This window comes from Poromitra crassiceps (genome assembly GCF_964638095.1).
Source record: "Poromitra crassiceps genome assembly, chromosome: 2".
Lineage (NCBI taxonomy): Eukaryota > Metazoa > Chordata > Actinopteri > Beryciformes > Melamphaidae > Poromitra > Poromitra crassiceps.
In genome coordinates this window covers 119,651,295-119,669,105 of record NC_139624.1, presented here as the reverse complement: position 1 = coordinate 119,669,105, position 17,811 = coordinate 119,651,295, and the positions used below count along the sequence as shown (strand labels likewise).

The 17,811-nt window shown below is 43.1% G+C and overlaps 1 protein-coding gene across 1 annotated transcript in view; it reads left to right on the top strand.

Moving 5' to 3' along the window:
* Positions 1-17,811, top strand: part of hecw1a (HECT, C2 and WW domain containing E3 ubiquitin protein ligase 1a) — a gene marked incomplete at both ends in the record, with an annotated part of 355,736 nt that overhangs the window by 245,794 nt on the left and 92,131 nt on the right. Inside the window, one exon of the mRNA XM_083631916.1 lies at positions 7,876-8,035. Coding sequence (XP_083488042.1) covers positions 7,876-8,035 — 160 coding nt within the window. The remainder of the gene's footprint in view (positions 1-7,875; positions 8,036-17,811) is intronic.

Genomic DNA, 17,811 nt, shown 5'->3' with positions numbered 1-17,811 from the left:
TTTCAAGAGCGCCCTGTTACAATGAACATATACAAGGGTTTACAGACAGACAAGATAAGAGCAATAAGAACAAATGATAATCAACTAAAACATGTGCATTCCTCGTGCAGTGTGCTCTCGAGGAGTACTCTAAATGAGTCCAGAGAGATCAATTTCTCCAGCTTCAGAGTGTCCTGGAGCATATTCCACTTGTTAGGTGCATAAAATGAAAAAGCAGTCTTTCTTTGTTCGGATCTCACTCGTGGAATACGCAGCCTGAGGTGAGATTGCGAGCGTGTACACTAACTGGTGTTAATGTGAGTAAGAAGTGAAGACAGATACAGTGGAAGCTGTCCAATCAAGGCTTTATAAATAAATAAGAGACAGTGCTGCTCTCTTCTAGCTGTCAGAGAGGGCCAGCTCACTTTTTCATACAAAATACAATGATGAGTAAGAAAACAATCACCTGTTATGAAGCGCAGGGCGCTGTGATACACAGTGTCGAGCGACTTCAAAGCAGTTGATGAGGCATGCATGTACACAATATCTCCATAATCAAAAACAGACAATATTAGAGATTGAACAATCAATCTTCTAGTGCAGAATGAAAAACAAGATCTATTTCTATACAGGAAACCAATTTTCCTCCTTAGTTTCTTTACAAGGTGATCTATATGCATGGTAAAGGACAGTTTGGCATCTAGCCAGATGCCTAGGTATTTATATGAATTAACACGTTCAATTGGGTCATTTTGCAATGTAATTACACTCAAACTGTTGTTGACAAGAGGAGATCTCGAGAAAAGCATCCATTTTGTTTGATTTGAATTTAGGACCAATTTAAGGTCAAACAAGGACCACTGTAGAGTATTGAATGCGGCTTTTAACCTCTCAACAGCCTGAGCAGGGGTGTACCCGACACAATATAGGATTGTGTCATCCGCGTAGAAATGTACGCTACAATGCTCTATAGGGAAAAAATTTTTGTTGATGTAAAGGGTGAACAGTATTGGACCAGAAATGGATCCTTGGGGGACCCCCTTACCAATAGATAGGGAGCTGGATCTTATGTTGTCAACAACAATAGATTGTTTTCTACCGGAAAGATAGTTTGAGAACCATTTGAGTGAGTGGTCGTCCAGACCAATGGAGGCCATTTTGTTCAGCAGAATGTTATGGTCAACAGTATCAAACGCCTTTGACAGATCTACAAAGAGGGCCGCACAATGCTGGCGGGTGTCAAGGCAGTTTAGTATATTGTTTACAACTACAGAGGTAGTAGTGACAGTGCTGTGTCTGGGCCTAAACCCGGATTGATGTGATTGGAGGATGTTGTGTGTGTCTAGAAAGGCCCGTTCATTCGCTAGAGATTCAAGGACTTTAGCTAAACTACACAGCTTGGAAATTGGTCGGTAATTGTCTGGAATGCTCGGGTCGCCACCTTTAAACACAGGTGTGATCTGAGCGGTCTTCCAGACAGAGGGAATTTCACCCGACATAAACGTTAAATTAATTATATGAGCAATCGGGGGGGCGATCAATTGTGCACTGAGGTGCAAAAAGAAAGGGGCAATATCGTCCTCGCCCTTTGATTTCTTTATGTTTAATTTTGATAGAGCCCTGTAGACTTCGTTTGTGTTTACCGGCCGGAATGAGAAGCGGTCGGCAAACGGGGAGGTGGTCAGAGGATTCTCTGCTGGTGGACCGGGGGGACCGTGGTGTTAAAAGATCTGTCAAACAAATAACCAGCAGAGATAAAGTGACGGTTAAAGGCGTCACACATTTGCAGTTTTTCTGAGATTATGCCATGTTCACCAATGATCTGAGGAGGGAGGGCGGAGTTAGTTGTGGGTTTTAGCAATTTAACTGTTTTCCAGAAACTAGCTGAATTTCCTTGTGCATTGCTAAGTGAAGTTAAGTAGAAGTCAGACTTGGCCTTTCTGATTGAACTGATACACTTATTTCTAGATTTCCTGAAGTGTAACCAGTCCGCAGGGGCACCAGAGGATCTCGCCTTGGACCAGGCCGAATCTCTAAGACATAGGGCTGATTTAACGCAGCTATTAAACCAAGGGCTAGAACGATTTTTTATTCTAAAAGTTTTATAGGGGGCATGCTTATCAGCAAGAGAGTTAAAGACAAGAGAAAAATGTTCTGAGGCTAATTCCAGGTCAGGAACTAAACACAGCCTCCCCAGATCAGAGTGAAAGAGGTCGTGCAAAAAGCCCTGCTCTATAAAGTATTTAAAATTGCGTCGTCTTATAAAATTACCTTTAGATTTAGAGGCTTTAGTCAGTCTGACACATGCTATTGGGCAATGGTCACTGACGCCTTGTGCAAAAACCCCACTCTGGGGATATTTCAGTGGTCTATTAGTTAAAATAATATCAATTAAAGTGGACTTTGAGGGGTTTTTCTTGTTTGGTCTTGTCGGGTGTTGGATAAGCTGTGATAAATCTAATTGTAGGCAAAGCTGCTTCAGAGAGGAGGAGGTCTCAGAGATTCAGTCCTGGTTCAAATCACCTAGAAGAACCAGTTCAGAAGAAACAAATGTGACAGAATCCTCCCCAGATCTTCAAGGGCCGAGCCTGGTGCAGAGAAGGGGGGCGATAGACACCTGATACTGCAATGTGAATATCGCCTCACACAGATGTCCAAAGCATTTGGGAATGGAGGATGTTGTTAAGACGTGAGCAACAAGGGCTGGGTTTCCCAAAAGCTTCTTTGCGCTAAGAAGCTAATTTAACCCTTCTTAAGGCCCCCTTAAGAAGCAAACGCGTTTCCCAATTGCTTCTTTACGAAGGCATGCGTTTCCCAAAAGCTTCTTAGCGCTAAGAAGCTTCTTTGACCCTTCTTAAGGCTCCCGTAAGAAGCCAACGAAGCCAACGTGTTTCCCGATTGCTTCTTAGCCTAAAATTATCTTCCAATTATCTTCCGTTAAGAAGGCTGCGTTTCCCAAAAGCTTCTTAGCGCTAAGATGATCTTTCGTTAAGAAGGTTTTGTAAGAAGGGTCTGGGGCATTCTTAACACCTTCTTAATGACAAAACACTGGCAGATCCAGCCACGTCAGGCAAAAGGAGATACCGTAAATTCCGCACTATAAGCCGCACCGGAGTATAAGCCGCAGCAGCAAAATTGCCTGTTTGTTACATATATAAGCCGCACCGGACTATAAGCCGCAGGTGTTTTAATGTTTTTTTATTATTTTTTTATTTTATTTTTTTATTGTGTTTTAATGTTTAATTACCATATGTAAGGGTTCATGCACAGAGGGGATTGTCGGGAAAGAGATGGCTGTTTGAGGAAGCTCCCATTTATTAACATTTCAACAAAACAACATAACACAACACCACCTGTGTTTTTTTTTACAGTGCACACAGTGTCCGCGGTGTGGTGAAAAGAGGGCAAGAGAGGAAATTAAAACAGAAGTGGATTTATAGTTAGAAAGAGTGCTAAAAAAGAGAGATTTTTTTTTTTTTTTTTTTTTTTTTTTTGAAAAAATCCATAGATAAGCCGCACCGTTATATAAGCCGCAGGGCCAAAAAACGGGGGAAAAGCCGCGGCTTATAGTCCGAAATTTACGGTACTTGTGTCCACTGTTCCTCTTGTGTTTTTCCCTTTTTCCTTTCTTTCATGCACCCTTTAGTGTTTAAAATTGGGGAACACTTGAAAATCTCCCCTCTATGTATGGTTACTTGTGTTTTAAATGTTTTACCGTAGGCTATATTCCTCTAATCAGAATGGATTCCTTTTATAATGTTGTGGATTTATATAGCACCTTTCACAGAACCCAAGGTCGCTTAAATTCTGTAGTGTTTCTCTGTTTTGTTGTATGCTGTGTATATAAAGCAATTTGAACTGCAGTCCATGTCTGAAATAAATAATGTTTAATAAAGTTTAAGGGGACCATGATTAGGTTATTCTACAACAGTGTTTCTCAACCACTGAGTCGTGGCCCACTGGTGGGCTCAGAGTGCCATCTAATGGGCCGCAGAGGACCTCTCACATCGAGATGGTGGACAGCTCCAGTTAAGATGCTTCTTAAGAGCCTTCTATTTTTTTTTCTTTTTCTCTTCTGTTAAGAAGGCGTTTGGGAAACACTTCTTTGGAGCCTTCTTAACTCCTTAAGAAGTTGCTTAAGAGTTAAGAAGCTTCTTAAGGAGTTAAGAAGCTTCTTAACTCTTAAGAAGCTTCTTTGTTGGGAAACTCAGCCAAGGTGTTTTTTTAGATATATTACAACACCTCCTCCTTTAGCTCTCCTGTCTATTCTAAATAGGTTGTAACCATTTATGGTTACATCTGAATCAGGGACTCTGCTGGAGAGCCATGTCTCAGAGATGATGAGGACGTCAGGATCAGCATCATTAATCAACACATATATAAATAAAATCTAATTTGGGCAGCAAACTCCTAACATTCAAGTGAAGGAATTTCAACCCGCCAGTGGCTTGAAGCTCCTGAGGGGACCTCAGGTCAGCAGAGCTAGAATTAATGCTATCCTGAGGGACAGGAGCGGTTTGTATCTGTAAAAGACTCCCTTTCACAGCTCCCCTCGGTCTTGATGCATGACGAGGAAGTCGTGCACAGGGGTTTAAAACATTAATGATATTATTTACATAATTATCAGTACTAGAAAAATCAGTACAAAAGGAGTCATGACCGATACTAATCCTAGGAAGAGACAAGTTACTTGTGTCATGGACATGATAAGGAAAAATATATTTAGAAAAAGTAGAGTTTGATTGCAGCCCAAGCCCAGGCTGGGGGAAAGACTGGATATACAAAGTCTGATGGACTGGGGGGCGTGGGCTGGGTGCACATCATTTATTATTTGGTTCCCACCTGAGGGAGTCCAGAGTATATTTTATGTTTGAGGACAGCATCCTAGCACCTTCTTTGTTTAGATGGAGCCCGTCTCCATTATACAAGTCATGCCTATTACTAAACAGTAGAAAATTATCAATATAAGGGATGTTCCAGTATGAACAGAAACCTTTCAACCACCTATGCAGCTGAAAAAGACGGCTAAGTATCATTCCGCCTGTAGGTAAGCGGGGCAAGGGCCCCGAAACAATAAAATTCCTGCCATGCAACTAGATGATATCATATGAGACTAGATTACCTTTTCCTTCTTTCTTTTTTGTTCATGTTAAATGTTTTCGCTTGATAAAATTAAAGTGGGAATAATTCCACCCAGAGAAAGTAAACACTTCTACCATTTCCCATTAGTCAGTATTCAAGATTCAAGATTCACTTTATTGTCCCACGGGTGGGAAATGTGTCTTTGGCTAACACCCATCCTGCAACCATAAGAACATAGAGGTACAAACACATGTTGATAAAACAGACGACAAGTGCAATACTGTAAGTACAAATAACGGGTAAAAAAATATGTAAAAAAAGGTATCTGCACAATGAAATATCTGGCAAAGCCACAGTCAGGGAAGCCCGATCAAAAATACCGTCAAGACACATATACTTAAGCAATATCACACGAGAGGGAGTGCATTGTTGGCTAATATTGGCACTGCTGTGATTCGGTCGCAGGCACGAGGCCGCAGGCCGAGTGCCGTAGATAATCACAGCAGTGCCAATATTAGACAACAATGCACGACCTCGAGTGTGATATTGCTTTTATACAACAGTTCTATTAAACAAAGCTGATTAAAAAAATGACAAAAAGCTGAGAAAATAAATGATTTCTGTATTTATTCCTCCGCCAACAAAAATAGTCCCCCCAGCTTTCCCTTTGCAGAAAATGTAGCCTAATCAGCCTAATTAACTGCAGGCTGTCTACTCTACCACTGTCTACTCTACAGCTGTGAAGCATTTTGTTGATTAGCGCAGCTGTGAAGCGGAGTGATCTACACACAGTGAAGCGCCAGTGCATTATCGTGAAATATAGGCACTCGTAGGATCCCTCTTGTCCAATCAAATTGCTCGGCCGGAACTACCTGTTGTATAAAGTACATTAGACACACAATGGAATGAGTTGGGCAACTCGACAAGTTTAGGGACTATATCACCCCACTGCAATGCAGTCTTTTATAGTCTAGTTACATTACTTAATATCGATGTACAGTATATCGATAATTGCGCTGCTAAGTTTCATGTCTAGATATTCGATAATTGTACAGCCCTTTATCTGGCTCTATTTAAAAGTTTAACTGAAATCGGAAATAAAATAATTTTTAAATCTGTTTAGTCTGGGTGTTCCAGGTTAGTGAGTTATCAACAAAAAACCCAAGGTACTTATGAGGACGAGGAGACCTGCGAGATGGATTGCTTGTGGATGACCACAGGCCTGTATGAGAGGACCATCACTAATTATGGGGAAAATTCATTGTGTTTGGGGAATAATAATAATTTAACTTCAATCTAATATTTGGAAGGGTTGATAAAAGTAATGACATATCTTCTTGACACTATTATATTATTACTAAAATGAAAATGATGATGGCCTGGTACAACAGTCCAGAGGTCATTGTAGACCTCTGGACATTCTCAAATGTTGTCTGTAAAATATCAGTCCACCACGACTTCCAGAAATACTGTGGGCCCTATCTTCGCAGCGCAGAAACGTCATTACGCACGGACGTGCCATGCCAGGACATCAAATTCTGCTGCTAAAATTGGGTAACCAGCAGATTATTCGGTGAGTCAATCAACTATAATTCACTGAGAAACTTTTATTACATCGCAAGGGGGGGTTATGGTAAATTAATTGAGAAAATGTGTACATTGTAGCCTACTTGCAATAGGCTATTCACCTTCGCCTCCTATCCCATAACCTGGAGGGTCGTTGGCACCACAGCCGATCTGTCACAAGCTCTCTCCATCTCTCGCTGTCCTCGGCACGAGTCGGCAGCTCAACGTTTCACCGAGTTTTAATTGAGTCCACTGTAAATCCTCCAATCTTTTCTTTTGTCTCCGCCGTTTACCCGCTGCAGACACATTTCTATTGTCCCACCCCAGTCAACAAAATAACACAAATTGCATCAAAACACAGATGTGTTTAACAGGTATATGATGTGATGGTGTCATTATGAGATAGGGATAATATATACAGTCAATAGGCCTGCCCTACACCTATCCAAATTACGCATGGGGAGAATTACAGCATGCCTCACGCAAACTGTATTACAGGGACTGAGAGACGGGAATCTGATTGATGTAATGCCCAGGCATTGCCAGGCCACACCTGTGAATAATTCTGGTGGTTAACACCGCTCAAATCCCGTTTGCGCCTTGCATAAATTATTTGGCATGCCTCTAATCTGCACTTGTGCCCGTTGTTGTGATGAGTTATGCTCCCCCGCGAGTAATTGCATCCCCACCATATTTTGGAGCCGTTTCAACTTAAAAACAGGGAGGTCACGTCTACCCAAACAATTATATCATTTTTAAACAGTTATGTTCCTGTATAAATCATTACAATATGCTCCTGTGAGGTGGGGATGCGTTTAGCTGCTGCCGGGCGGGGGTGCAAAATTCGGCATAACACCGGGACAAGCCTGCGCAAGGTGGTCTGCTATCGTTAAGGCACGCAAACAGGTGCGCAAGCGCAAATAGGGGGTGTCGCCTGTACCAAGATAGGGCCCTGTATCATATCTGCGGTCTCTCTCATGTATAATTAAGTCCCTGTTATGGTTGTATGACTTTTAGTTGGTACATTAGAACATCATTAGTATTGTATCTAACATATACAGTATAAGTCTCCATACTGGTCGCATGACCAATTTATTTGTTTACATGCTGCTGATGGTATTGCATTTGCGTCTTATTGTTTGCGACATTTCAAATGTCCGCATAAAATTCACCAAACAGTGGGATGTGACCATAACTAATAACTATCTATCTGACGCTCTTCCCCCCATGTCTCCCTGTTCTGCTCAGACTGGGAAGCTCGTATCGACAGCCACGGACGGGTTTTCTATGTCGACCACGTGAACCGGACCACGACCTGGCAGAGACCGAGCCACACCGCCAAGTGTCACCATGGCAACGGCATCCCCCGCTCGCCCTCCACCCAGCAGATGGAGCAACTCAACAGGAGGTGAGAGACGTCACGTTGGAGTTACCCTGAAGACGAGCCGCCAACCGGCGACTCATGTTTTTTATTACACAGAAAACACAACAACAAATCCAGCAAGTAATGTCTCCTGCAGTTCATTTATGGTTGATTTTAAATTCATCAATTCAAATTATTATTATTAGTAGTAGTAGTATTAGTATTATTACCATTTTGGTCATATTTAGTAGAATTCTCTTTACATCCCAACAGCTATCATTAAGTTAAATCCTGTCAGAAAGAATCTGTGACTAATCCAGGCCCTCTAAGCAGCCACTCCACAATCTCGTGGCGCCTGAATCTTAACGACCAATCAGGACAGATCTCTGAAAGGAGGTACCCCGCCTCTGCCTGTCAATCACACAGAAAACAAATATATCCACAGAAGAGATAATGGGGTGGTGATAATCCAAACTGAAGTGCTCTGAATCTACACATATAGTAGGACTAGGCTAGTCTCAACGCCAGCAAGCTGCCTTCACATGATAAGCGATCTTCTCTTCTCTCACCATGAGGTAGAGCAGAGAAAGGTCAGGAATAAGTACAGTAGGTCAAAGTTGAAACAATTTGAACTTTGAGCACAGCGCAAGGTGGCAAATTTGAGCGGGGCGACGCCAAGAGTAGCGCTGCTGCCTAGTTGGGAGGCACCGCTATCCCCGCTCTCCAGTGGGCGCAGAGCTGTTTTACTGTGGATCATGTGTGTGTGTGTGTGTGTGTGGGGGGGGGTTACGCTTATACACTAGGTTACTGCATGCTGCAGATCTCTCTCTGGGTCTGGGACACTTCTAGCTGTCGGCATCCTGGCCAGTGTTTGCAGAGAGTTCCCCAAACTTTTGAGTAGCCAGTCAGATTGAAAAAGTAGCCGGCTCATGTTCGCGGCGTTTGTGTCAGTGGTCCTTTTCCCAATTAATAAACAAACCTCAATTATGTATCCATGAGTGTGACAATTGAAATAATAACTAAATTAAACAATATCCATATTGCAAAACACAAACAGGCAATGTATATTTTTAAGAACAAAGAAAATACTAATAACTATGTTTCCCACAGGATTTGGAGAGATTGTGGTGGGTAGACCTTGCTTGGACCCTCTTGGGAGGTTCAGGGGGCCATGCCCCCTGTAAGAAAAATGTGTACATTTTAAACTAAAATGCATGAATCTGGTTCACTTTGAGAACCAATTTAAGAGGCTAGATCAGGGGTGGGCAATTATTTTTCATGGGGGGCCACATGAGAAACCCAGATTGTTGCTGGGGGCCAAACAAATATTGTCAAGCAGTAACCCAGGAACTTTGATGATAGAGAGGACCACAAAAAAATGTCCTCGCTACCAGAGGGCCAGATTTTACTGAGGGTTGGGGGCCAAACAGCGCCGGCGCGGAAAAATGTTGGGCATTTGAAGTCAGGTTTAGAGGAATAACTCATTTTAAATTAACAGTTGTGATGTCATTATTCAGTCTTAAACACCAATATTTGATCCTTTTCTCACTCACTCCTATGTCACCACTTGCTCTCCCTGCAGGGCTTGAAATTAACTTTTTTGACCACCTGCCAATATGGCTGCTAGAAGTTACCAGCCAATTAGAATTTCCACTAGCCAAAATGTAATTTCTTGCACACATGAGATTACTTTTAGCCTTTTAGTCATAAAGATTATCGAAAGATATTCCATATTCCAGACTGAAATGTTATAACAGAAGTGGAGTATTGGCCAGAATGACATGAACATTTGGACACTTATTCAGCGGGTATCTGCTTGGCATCCAAACTGCAGTATAAAGATAAAGAAACACATACCCAGACCTGAGTTTTGCGAAAGGCCTGTTGCCTAATGCACTTTTATACTCTCTTTTTTTAAGTTTTGTTGTGATGCTTTTAAATGTCCATTTTATTCTCTTCTTTTACTCTTTTATTTCCTGTCATCCATTTTATGTGAAGCACTTTGAATTGCCTCTGTGTATGAAATGTGCTATACAAATGAACTTGACTTGACTATCTTGTATGTTGCGTTCAGGTGCACTGTAAAAAAAAATATATATATATATATATTTTTTCTGGGGGCACCAATCAGAAAGGATTTTAGTGATCACCCAACCTGACTCTGTTGACTTTTGAAAACGAACCACTCTCTCATTGCTGCTACGACCTGTTAGTCATTCAATTTTGAGCCCTATACTAGACGCACGTCCTGATATCGTTCCCGGATCATAATTTTTCCCTAGTATGGGCCGGGATGACCACGCCCCGTACTCAGTTGATTGTCGCCGCAACTGCTTCTTCCTGAAAACGTGCAACAAGTAAAAAAAGATGTGGTTAAGATTAGGGTTAGGGTTTCTTTTCTAACCACGACCATACCCAAACCAAATTGTTGTACTTGCCTAACCCTAATGTTCTATAAAAAAGTTTGTGGTTTGACCAGGAATCGAACCCCAGTCCTCAGATTGGAAGGCAAGCACCTTACCCATTAAGCCGCAGGATCAGGCACGCCCTGTGCTGCACTTTTTTCACACCCTAACCCTAATCTTAACCAAAAAAAATTACTTGCCGCACGTTTTCAGGAAGAAGCAGTTGCGGCAACAATCAAATTAGTTAGGGGCGTGGTCATCCCGGCCCATACTAGGGGAAAATGAGAACATCCCAGGAGGATACCAGTATACTACTCTCTCCCTAAAATTCACAAGGACCCCACTAACCCCACTTTTTGTCTTGTCTTTTGATACTTGATGTGTTAGATATCACATTAATTGTCTATCATGACATAGCCACACATAGGTGGGCCCTATATTCATTATGAGGAACACCTGAACCTGTTTGATCATTGCAAACCTGACCTGACGAAGAGCCTGTGAGGGCTCGAAACGTTGTCATTTTTAATGTAAAATAAATCAGAAAAACTTGCTACCAACAGAGTCTTCCTGAATCTCATGAAGTAACTTTTTTGACTCAGCACCTGGAAAAGAGATGTGCGTGTGGACACTTTAACAACTCAATAAGAAAGTCTCCTTCAACATTACCTGGACACACCACAAATCACTAATACAGATTGTTAGACTGGAGTAATGCTGATATCTGGTGGTTAAATAGGGAAGTGCAGTCTATTAACACTACATCAATAGATCCTTCTCACGGGGGCCATTTTGTGTCGAAAAGGCAGAATAAACACAGGTGCAAGCAACACACTAATGAGGGTTTCCAAATTCCAATCATGGAAGTTAGAAACCCTCATTAGTGTTTTGCTTGCACCTGTGTTTCCTGCCTTTTCGACACAAAATGGCCCCCGTGAGAAGGGTCCATATAGGAAGGTGGAGAAAAGTCATAAAAAGTTTGCAAAATGGTAAATATTGATTTAATGTGACTCATTAAGACCTGATGCAGCACTATCTCTCAGGTTTCAGGAAGTTGTTTCTAATGTGCCTTAGGTTTTAGAATGCTTTTCTAGAGGGTGCCTTAGGTCTTAATGGGTTAACTTGCAGTCCCCTTGCTTTCAAATCCAGTAATTATGGTACCAGACCAAACTGGTTAATGTTTCAGTAACAGATTGTCTTGGCCTTAAAAATGATTCCAATGTATTTAATAGGTTCAGAATACATGCTACAGCATGCGCTGGGACGCGTCATCAGTGATGTTGACTGGGGTCGTGGGGTGTTTCGGGTCTGACAATATCATACACCCTCGCCCAGTAGACCCAGCCGAGGCCGATTACGACCCCGACCCGCGTCCCAGAAGCAGCCGCTCACGGATCAGCCTTCCTACTCTGTCTGCAATGTTGCCCGCGGAAGGGTTGATCACGCCCAATCCGCTGCAATAGAGTTTAGTGCTACACCGCAGTATTGAGAGACCTTCGGTGCATGGAGGTCTAAGGCCCTGGGGGGTGATTCCAGGCCGGGCACCTCCTTCGTCTCACCAGAACCTCCCGCGGAAAAAGGCAATCCTACCATGCCGTACCATGGGCAGGGAGGATGCCTCAAGGAGGCCTGTGCTCTGCACGTCATTCACCTGCGCCGAGCACCTCGCTCTAGCCTGAAGGACCCCAGGCCGCGCCGATGTTTACGCAGATTTTCAGATTAATACAGTAATTTCATCACACTTTATTTAGATAGACTAAAGGTCTCATTATGCTCGAGCGAGGCTCCACGAGGCGGAGCTCCGCGAGTCATGTGCAGACCTCGCGCTGGGGCAGATGCTTTTATGCTTTTTTTAGTCAGAACGGCAACTAAGTGATCAGCATGTTACATTGTACAATGGTAATACTGAGAACAGCCCGTGAAAAGTCGCAATGAAATGCTATTATGTGCAGTACTGAGTGCGCTTTCACTCTCAAACGACCGTATATCAGCACATGAATGAATCACCAAATTTGTTTTTACTGAATAGCCGTTTCAGTTCTCAGCCCTGATAGCCTACTCTGTGCTGCTTTTAATCTCTCTCAACCATGCTCTCAACACAACACATTTACTTGTTGAAATGACTAAAAACGAACAGTTGCAAATCAAAGTTTAGCCTACCACATGGGTCAAGAAATGTGGTGAAAGGGGGGCATGGTGGTGCAGTGGTAAGCGCTGTTGCCTCACAGCTAGAAGGTCCTGGGTTCGATTCCCACCTGGGACGCTGTGAGCACTGAAGGAATGCGTGCCTGTCCGCATGTCCTCGAGTGCCCACCGCCCGGGTGGGGTCATCAAAAGGGCCTTTCTGTGTGGAGTTTGCATGTTCTCCCCGTGCCCCCTGGGGGTTTCCTTCATATAGGAACCCCACACCAAAAACATGCAATATCCTGGTTGCTGATGTTGTGCCTCCTCTGGTCGTTAGGGGCACCTGTTCGGAGGGAGGGGAACTCGTTGGAACTGCCCATGTCTTGGAGGAAGCATGGAGCCAGTTTCCGCTCTCCCCAGATCAGCAGAGGGTGGAGCAGCAACCAGGATAAATACATTTAAAAAAATATAGCCGCAAGCGGCGATGGGCGGGGTTCAAGCCTTGCGCAGATGACAAAGCTTCTGATTCTGACTAGGACATCCTCCTTGATATATCTGACAAGTTTCGCGATCATTGGACAAACAGGTGTGGAGTTACAGCCTTTTTTATGTTAAGCCACGCCCATTTCTGGCGTTTATGGCGCCCCCTTTTGGTCGAATTGCACAAAATTTGACACACATGGTCTAGGATGGTCTCCGAAGACCTCCTGCAAGTTTCGTGAAGATTCCTTAATCGGTCATGAAGTTATGACAATTTAGCTGTGAGGCCACGCCCTCTCACAACTTTAACACATTGAGTGCCAGCGACGCCATATGGCGTCATTAGAAATTTACCGTAGGCTGCCAGCGACGCCAAATGGCGTCAGTAACTCCAAATTGTTTTTTTGACGGGGGGGTGTCGATCTAAGCTTCTTACATCGCCTCTTACAATATTGTAGCTATTGGAGGTCTATAACCTATTTTACAAACCCATTAGGTGGCGACAGCACTCTCCTGATAAGAGAAAGTGGAGCCAAACACACAGAAGAAGTCGCTGGGGAAAAAGGAAATCGCATCGCATCCGTCCGTATGCATCGACATGCATGAAGCCAAACGCCAGCTGTGCCCGCAGCAGCTGCATCCGCTGTCACAACTGAGCACCTCCGTGTCCGTTGCGACAGCACATTCGCATAATCAGCCTTATTATTCTCAACTCGAAGCATGGGAGCCCGTGACAAACACACGCGGAACCAAAAAGCTGGATGTCGCGCACCCCGTGTGTGCACAGCAAACTCAGCAGAGAGCCAACAGACACACCCAGGAGGAGGCGTGTGCAGTTGAGGGGGGGGGGGGGGGGGGGGCACGCAGAGCACGCAGAGCAGCATACACTTCACCCAGACAGACCCAGACATCAGAAAATTAGCTTCAGAGTCAGTGATGTGCTTGAAATGTTTAATTTCACAAAAGGCTCATTATCTCAGCTCGTAGAAAAAAAGGGCTGTTTTTGGTTCAATCAAGCTATCTTCTCCGGCTCATAACTAAAGAACGGAAAATGGGATCAATAAACTTTTTTTTGCAGGTGATAGAGAGTCTCATCGTTATTTGTGCGTGTTCAGTGTTTACATAGTAATTATTAAAGAAATTATATGACTGTTTTAAAATGCATTGCGGCCTATGTGGCACAGCAAGCAACCTTTTGCCCAAGGGCCGTGGCACTCAAAGTGTTAACGATCAAAATCTCCGAAACGAAAGTAGATTTCAAAAATTCCAAATTCAGGATTGTAGAGCTTGCTCCATAGATGCTTTCTGGCGATGGTGGTGCAAATCAGTCCAACGGTCTAGGAGGAGATGTCAAAAAGGTGTTTTCCAAACTTTTCCAAATATCTCAAAAACTTTCCAGGCGGACATTGAGGGTCCTTATGGCAAATTTGTAGAGCAGGTCCACCTGAACATCTGGAAAAAAAAAGTTTGAAAATCGGACCAACGGCGTGGAAGTTATGGCCTTTAACGTAAAACCGTTGATTATAGCGCCACCTTCAGGCCGATTCGAAAAATCTTTTTTGAGCACCTACCAGCCAACAATATCTGTCATTGGGCCAGGTTTCAGGTCTCTACCATTTACCAACTCACGGGAATTTGCGTTGGGGCAGATGAACAAGAAGAAGAAGAAGAAGAAGAATAAATATAGCCGCAAGCGGCGATGCGGGGTCCAAGCTTCCGGTGACTTGGGGGGTATATGTCAGATAGTGCACATTTATTCAGACTTGGTATGTGCACAAGTAAACAAAGTTTGGTTGAGATCCGGTGACCTGACGGTTTCCAAGCAGTACTAGTAGTAGTAGTAGTAGCAGTAGTAGTAATAGTAGTAGTAGTAGTGTTGGTAGTAGTGGGAGTGGTAGCAGTAGTAGCAGCAGAAGTACTAAGAATAGTAGTAGTAGTAGTAGCAGCAGCAGCAGCAGTAGTAGTGGTGGTTGGCTGTTATAGCGCCACCATCTGGTGGATTGGTGTAATTTTTTCCTCTGAGTAGTGGGTGATGTCTTGAAACTATGTGGAAAGGTGGGTGATGTGGGGCGTATGGTTTCTGAGATCCACACACTTTTAGGGCAGGAAAAGAACAAAAGCAAATACACACAAGTTTAGACATTTATCATTTCAAAACGGTTTCACGTATCCAAAATCCTTTAATAACTTTAGGTCGGGGTAGTCCATAGATAACCCAGAAAAAGTTTTGTGTGATTTGGCCAAACAGTCTAGGAGGAGCTCGCAAAAGTAGGTTTTTGATCAAATTCAAAATGGCGGAAAATCTAGGCACATGCAAATGGGCGTGGCCTATATGGATAGATGCATATTGATCCAAGGAATCCAGGATAAGTGAAATTTTGAGTATAGGACACACGGTTCAGAAGATATGGACCATAAGGCGAAATGGTCTGTTATAGCGCCACCATCTGGTGGATTGGTGTATTTTTTTTTCTCTGAGTAGGGGGTGACCACTTGAACCTATGTGGAAAGTTTAGGTGATGTGGAGGGTATGGTTTCTGAGATCCACACACTTTTAGGGCAGAAAAAGAAGAAAAACAAATAGACAATATAGCCGCAAGCGGCGATGCGGGGTCCAAGCTTCCGGTGACTTGGGGGGTATATGTCAGATAGTGCACATTTATTCAGACTTGGTATGTGCACAAGTAAACAAAGTTTGGTTGAGATCCGGTGACCTGACGGTTTCCAAGCAGTACTAGTAGTAGTAGTAGTAGCAGCAGTAGTAGTAAAAGTTGTAGTAGTAGTGTTGGTAGTAGTGGGAGTGGTAGCAGTAGTAGCAGCAGAAGTACTAAGAATAGTAGTAGTAGTAGTAGCAGCAGCAGCAGTAGTAGTGGTGGTTGGCTGTTATAGCGCCACCATCTGGTGGATTGGTGTAATTTTTTCCTCTGAGTAGTGGGTGATGTCTTGAAACTATGTGGAAAGGTGGGTGATGTGGGGCGTATGGTTTCTGAGATCCACACACTTTTAGGGCAGGAAAAGAACAAAAGCAAATACACACAAGTTTAGACATTTATCATTTCAAAACGGTTTCACGTATCCAAAATCCTTTAATAACTTTAGGTCGGGGTAGTCCATAGATAACCCAGAAAAAGTTTTGTGTGATTTGGCCAAACAGTCTAGGAGGAGCTCGCAAAAGTAGGTTTTTGATAAAATTCAAAATGGCGGAAAATCTAGGCACACGCAAATGGGCGTGGCCTATATGGATAGATGCATATTGATCCAAGGAATCCAGGATAAGTGAAATTTTGAGTATAGGACACACGGTTCAGAAGATATGGACCATAAGGCGAAATGGTCTGTTATAGCGCCACCATCTGGTGGATTGGTGTATTTTTTTTTCTCCGAGTAGGGGGTGACCTCTTGAACCTATGTGGAAAGTTTAGGTGATGTGGAGGGTATGGTTTCTGAGATCCACACACTTTTAGGGCAGAAAAAGAAGAAAAACAAATAGACAATATAGCCGCAAGCGGCGATGCGGGGTCCAAGCTTCTGGTGACTTGGGGGTTATATGTCAGATAATATAGACACTGAATTGCACATTTAGTCCGAGTTGATATGTGCACAAGTGTACCAAGTTTGCAAGTAATATGTAGTAAGTAGCAGTGGTGGTGGTAAGCCAAATGTGGCTGTCAAAGCTTATTAAGCAATGGACTTTTTCTAGGGAAACTGTCATAATTTCAAATCCTAGCTTCCTGATAAGCTTAGATGTGTTAGCCATGAGTGGACAGCTTACTGAGGTGTTGCTTTTGTGGTGTTCCGAGTCCATTGGATGAAGATAGTGTGCTGCTTCTACTGTACACTTCTGATCATGGTTATAGATGTGCTCAGTGAGGAAAGGATTAAACAAACTGTTCCTGAATGGTGATCTAAGTAATTGGTTGTCACAATGAAAAGCCAATGCTTTTGTAGTAGTGGTGGTAGTCATAAATCTGGTCTGCATAAGCACAAGGCCAGAATTTGAACCATTTGTCTTGAAATTAATGTAAAATCCTAACTATTACTAGATACTCCACACTCAGATGTGATTGAGCATGAGGATAGCTTCTTCCATTTCGTCTGTAGTCATTTGAGTTGGTGATTTTGTAAGCAGTGGTGCGATAAGTGCGAGTGGGATGGTGTATGATGTTTCCTGGTTATTGATGGACAGAGAGAATTGGATATGTGTTTTGCGGTTTCTGTTTTATGGCGTTGATTGCATTTGTGACATTTGTATGTGAGTGAGTCAAAGTTTACAGTAGTGATAGGTGCCAAAAACAGAAGTACTTGTTTGTGACGGTGGCAGAAGAGACTTCACCATAGATGCTTTGAGTGGTGGGTGGTGGTGGTTCTGTGTATGATTCAAGTGCAGTGGTGGGTGTTGATGTTGTGGTTGGGGTGGTTGTCAGATATGTATTGGTTTGTATGCATGTATGGATAGGTTGGTCAGGTGGTACCAGTCGTCAATGTCAGGTTTACAGTACCCCCACACAGCTAGGTCAATGGTTCCAGTTGCGTCAATTAGGAGGAAGGTTGTTGTATTCATGGTGGTGCCGGCTCAGGTTGTTGCTTCAGTTGTGGGTTTTACCAGTTTGATTACTTTGCAAGTGATGTTGATCTGTGGAAGAGCATGGCATAAACAGACAAATTAGTCATAGGAAGTAGTATGTTTAGCTTTTATAACTTCACATTGACATGACACTATTTGCATATAGGTTGACTTTAGAAAATCTGGAGTATGTAATTCAAATTCAAAGATTCAAGACCAAGGTTCAGTAGGTGGCATTTTGTTTTTGC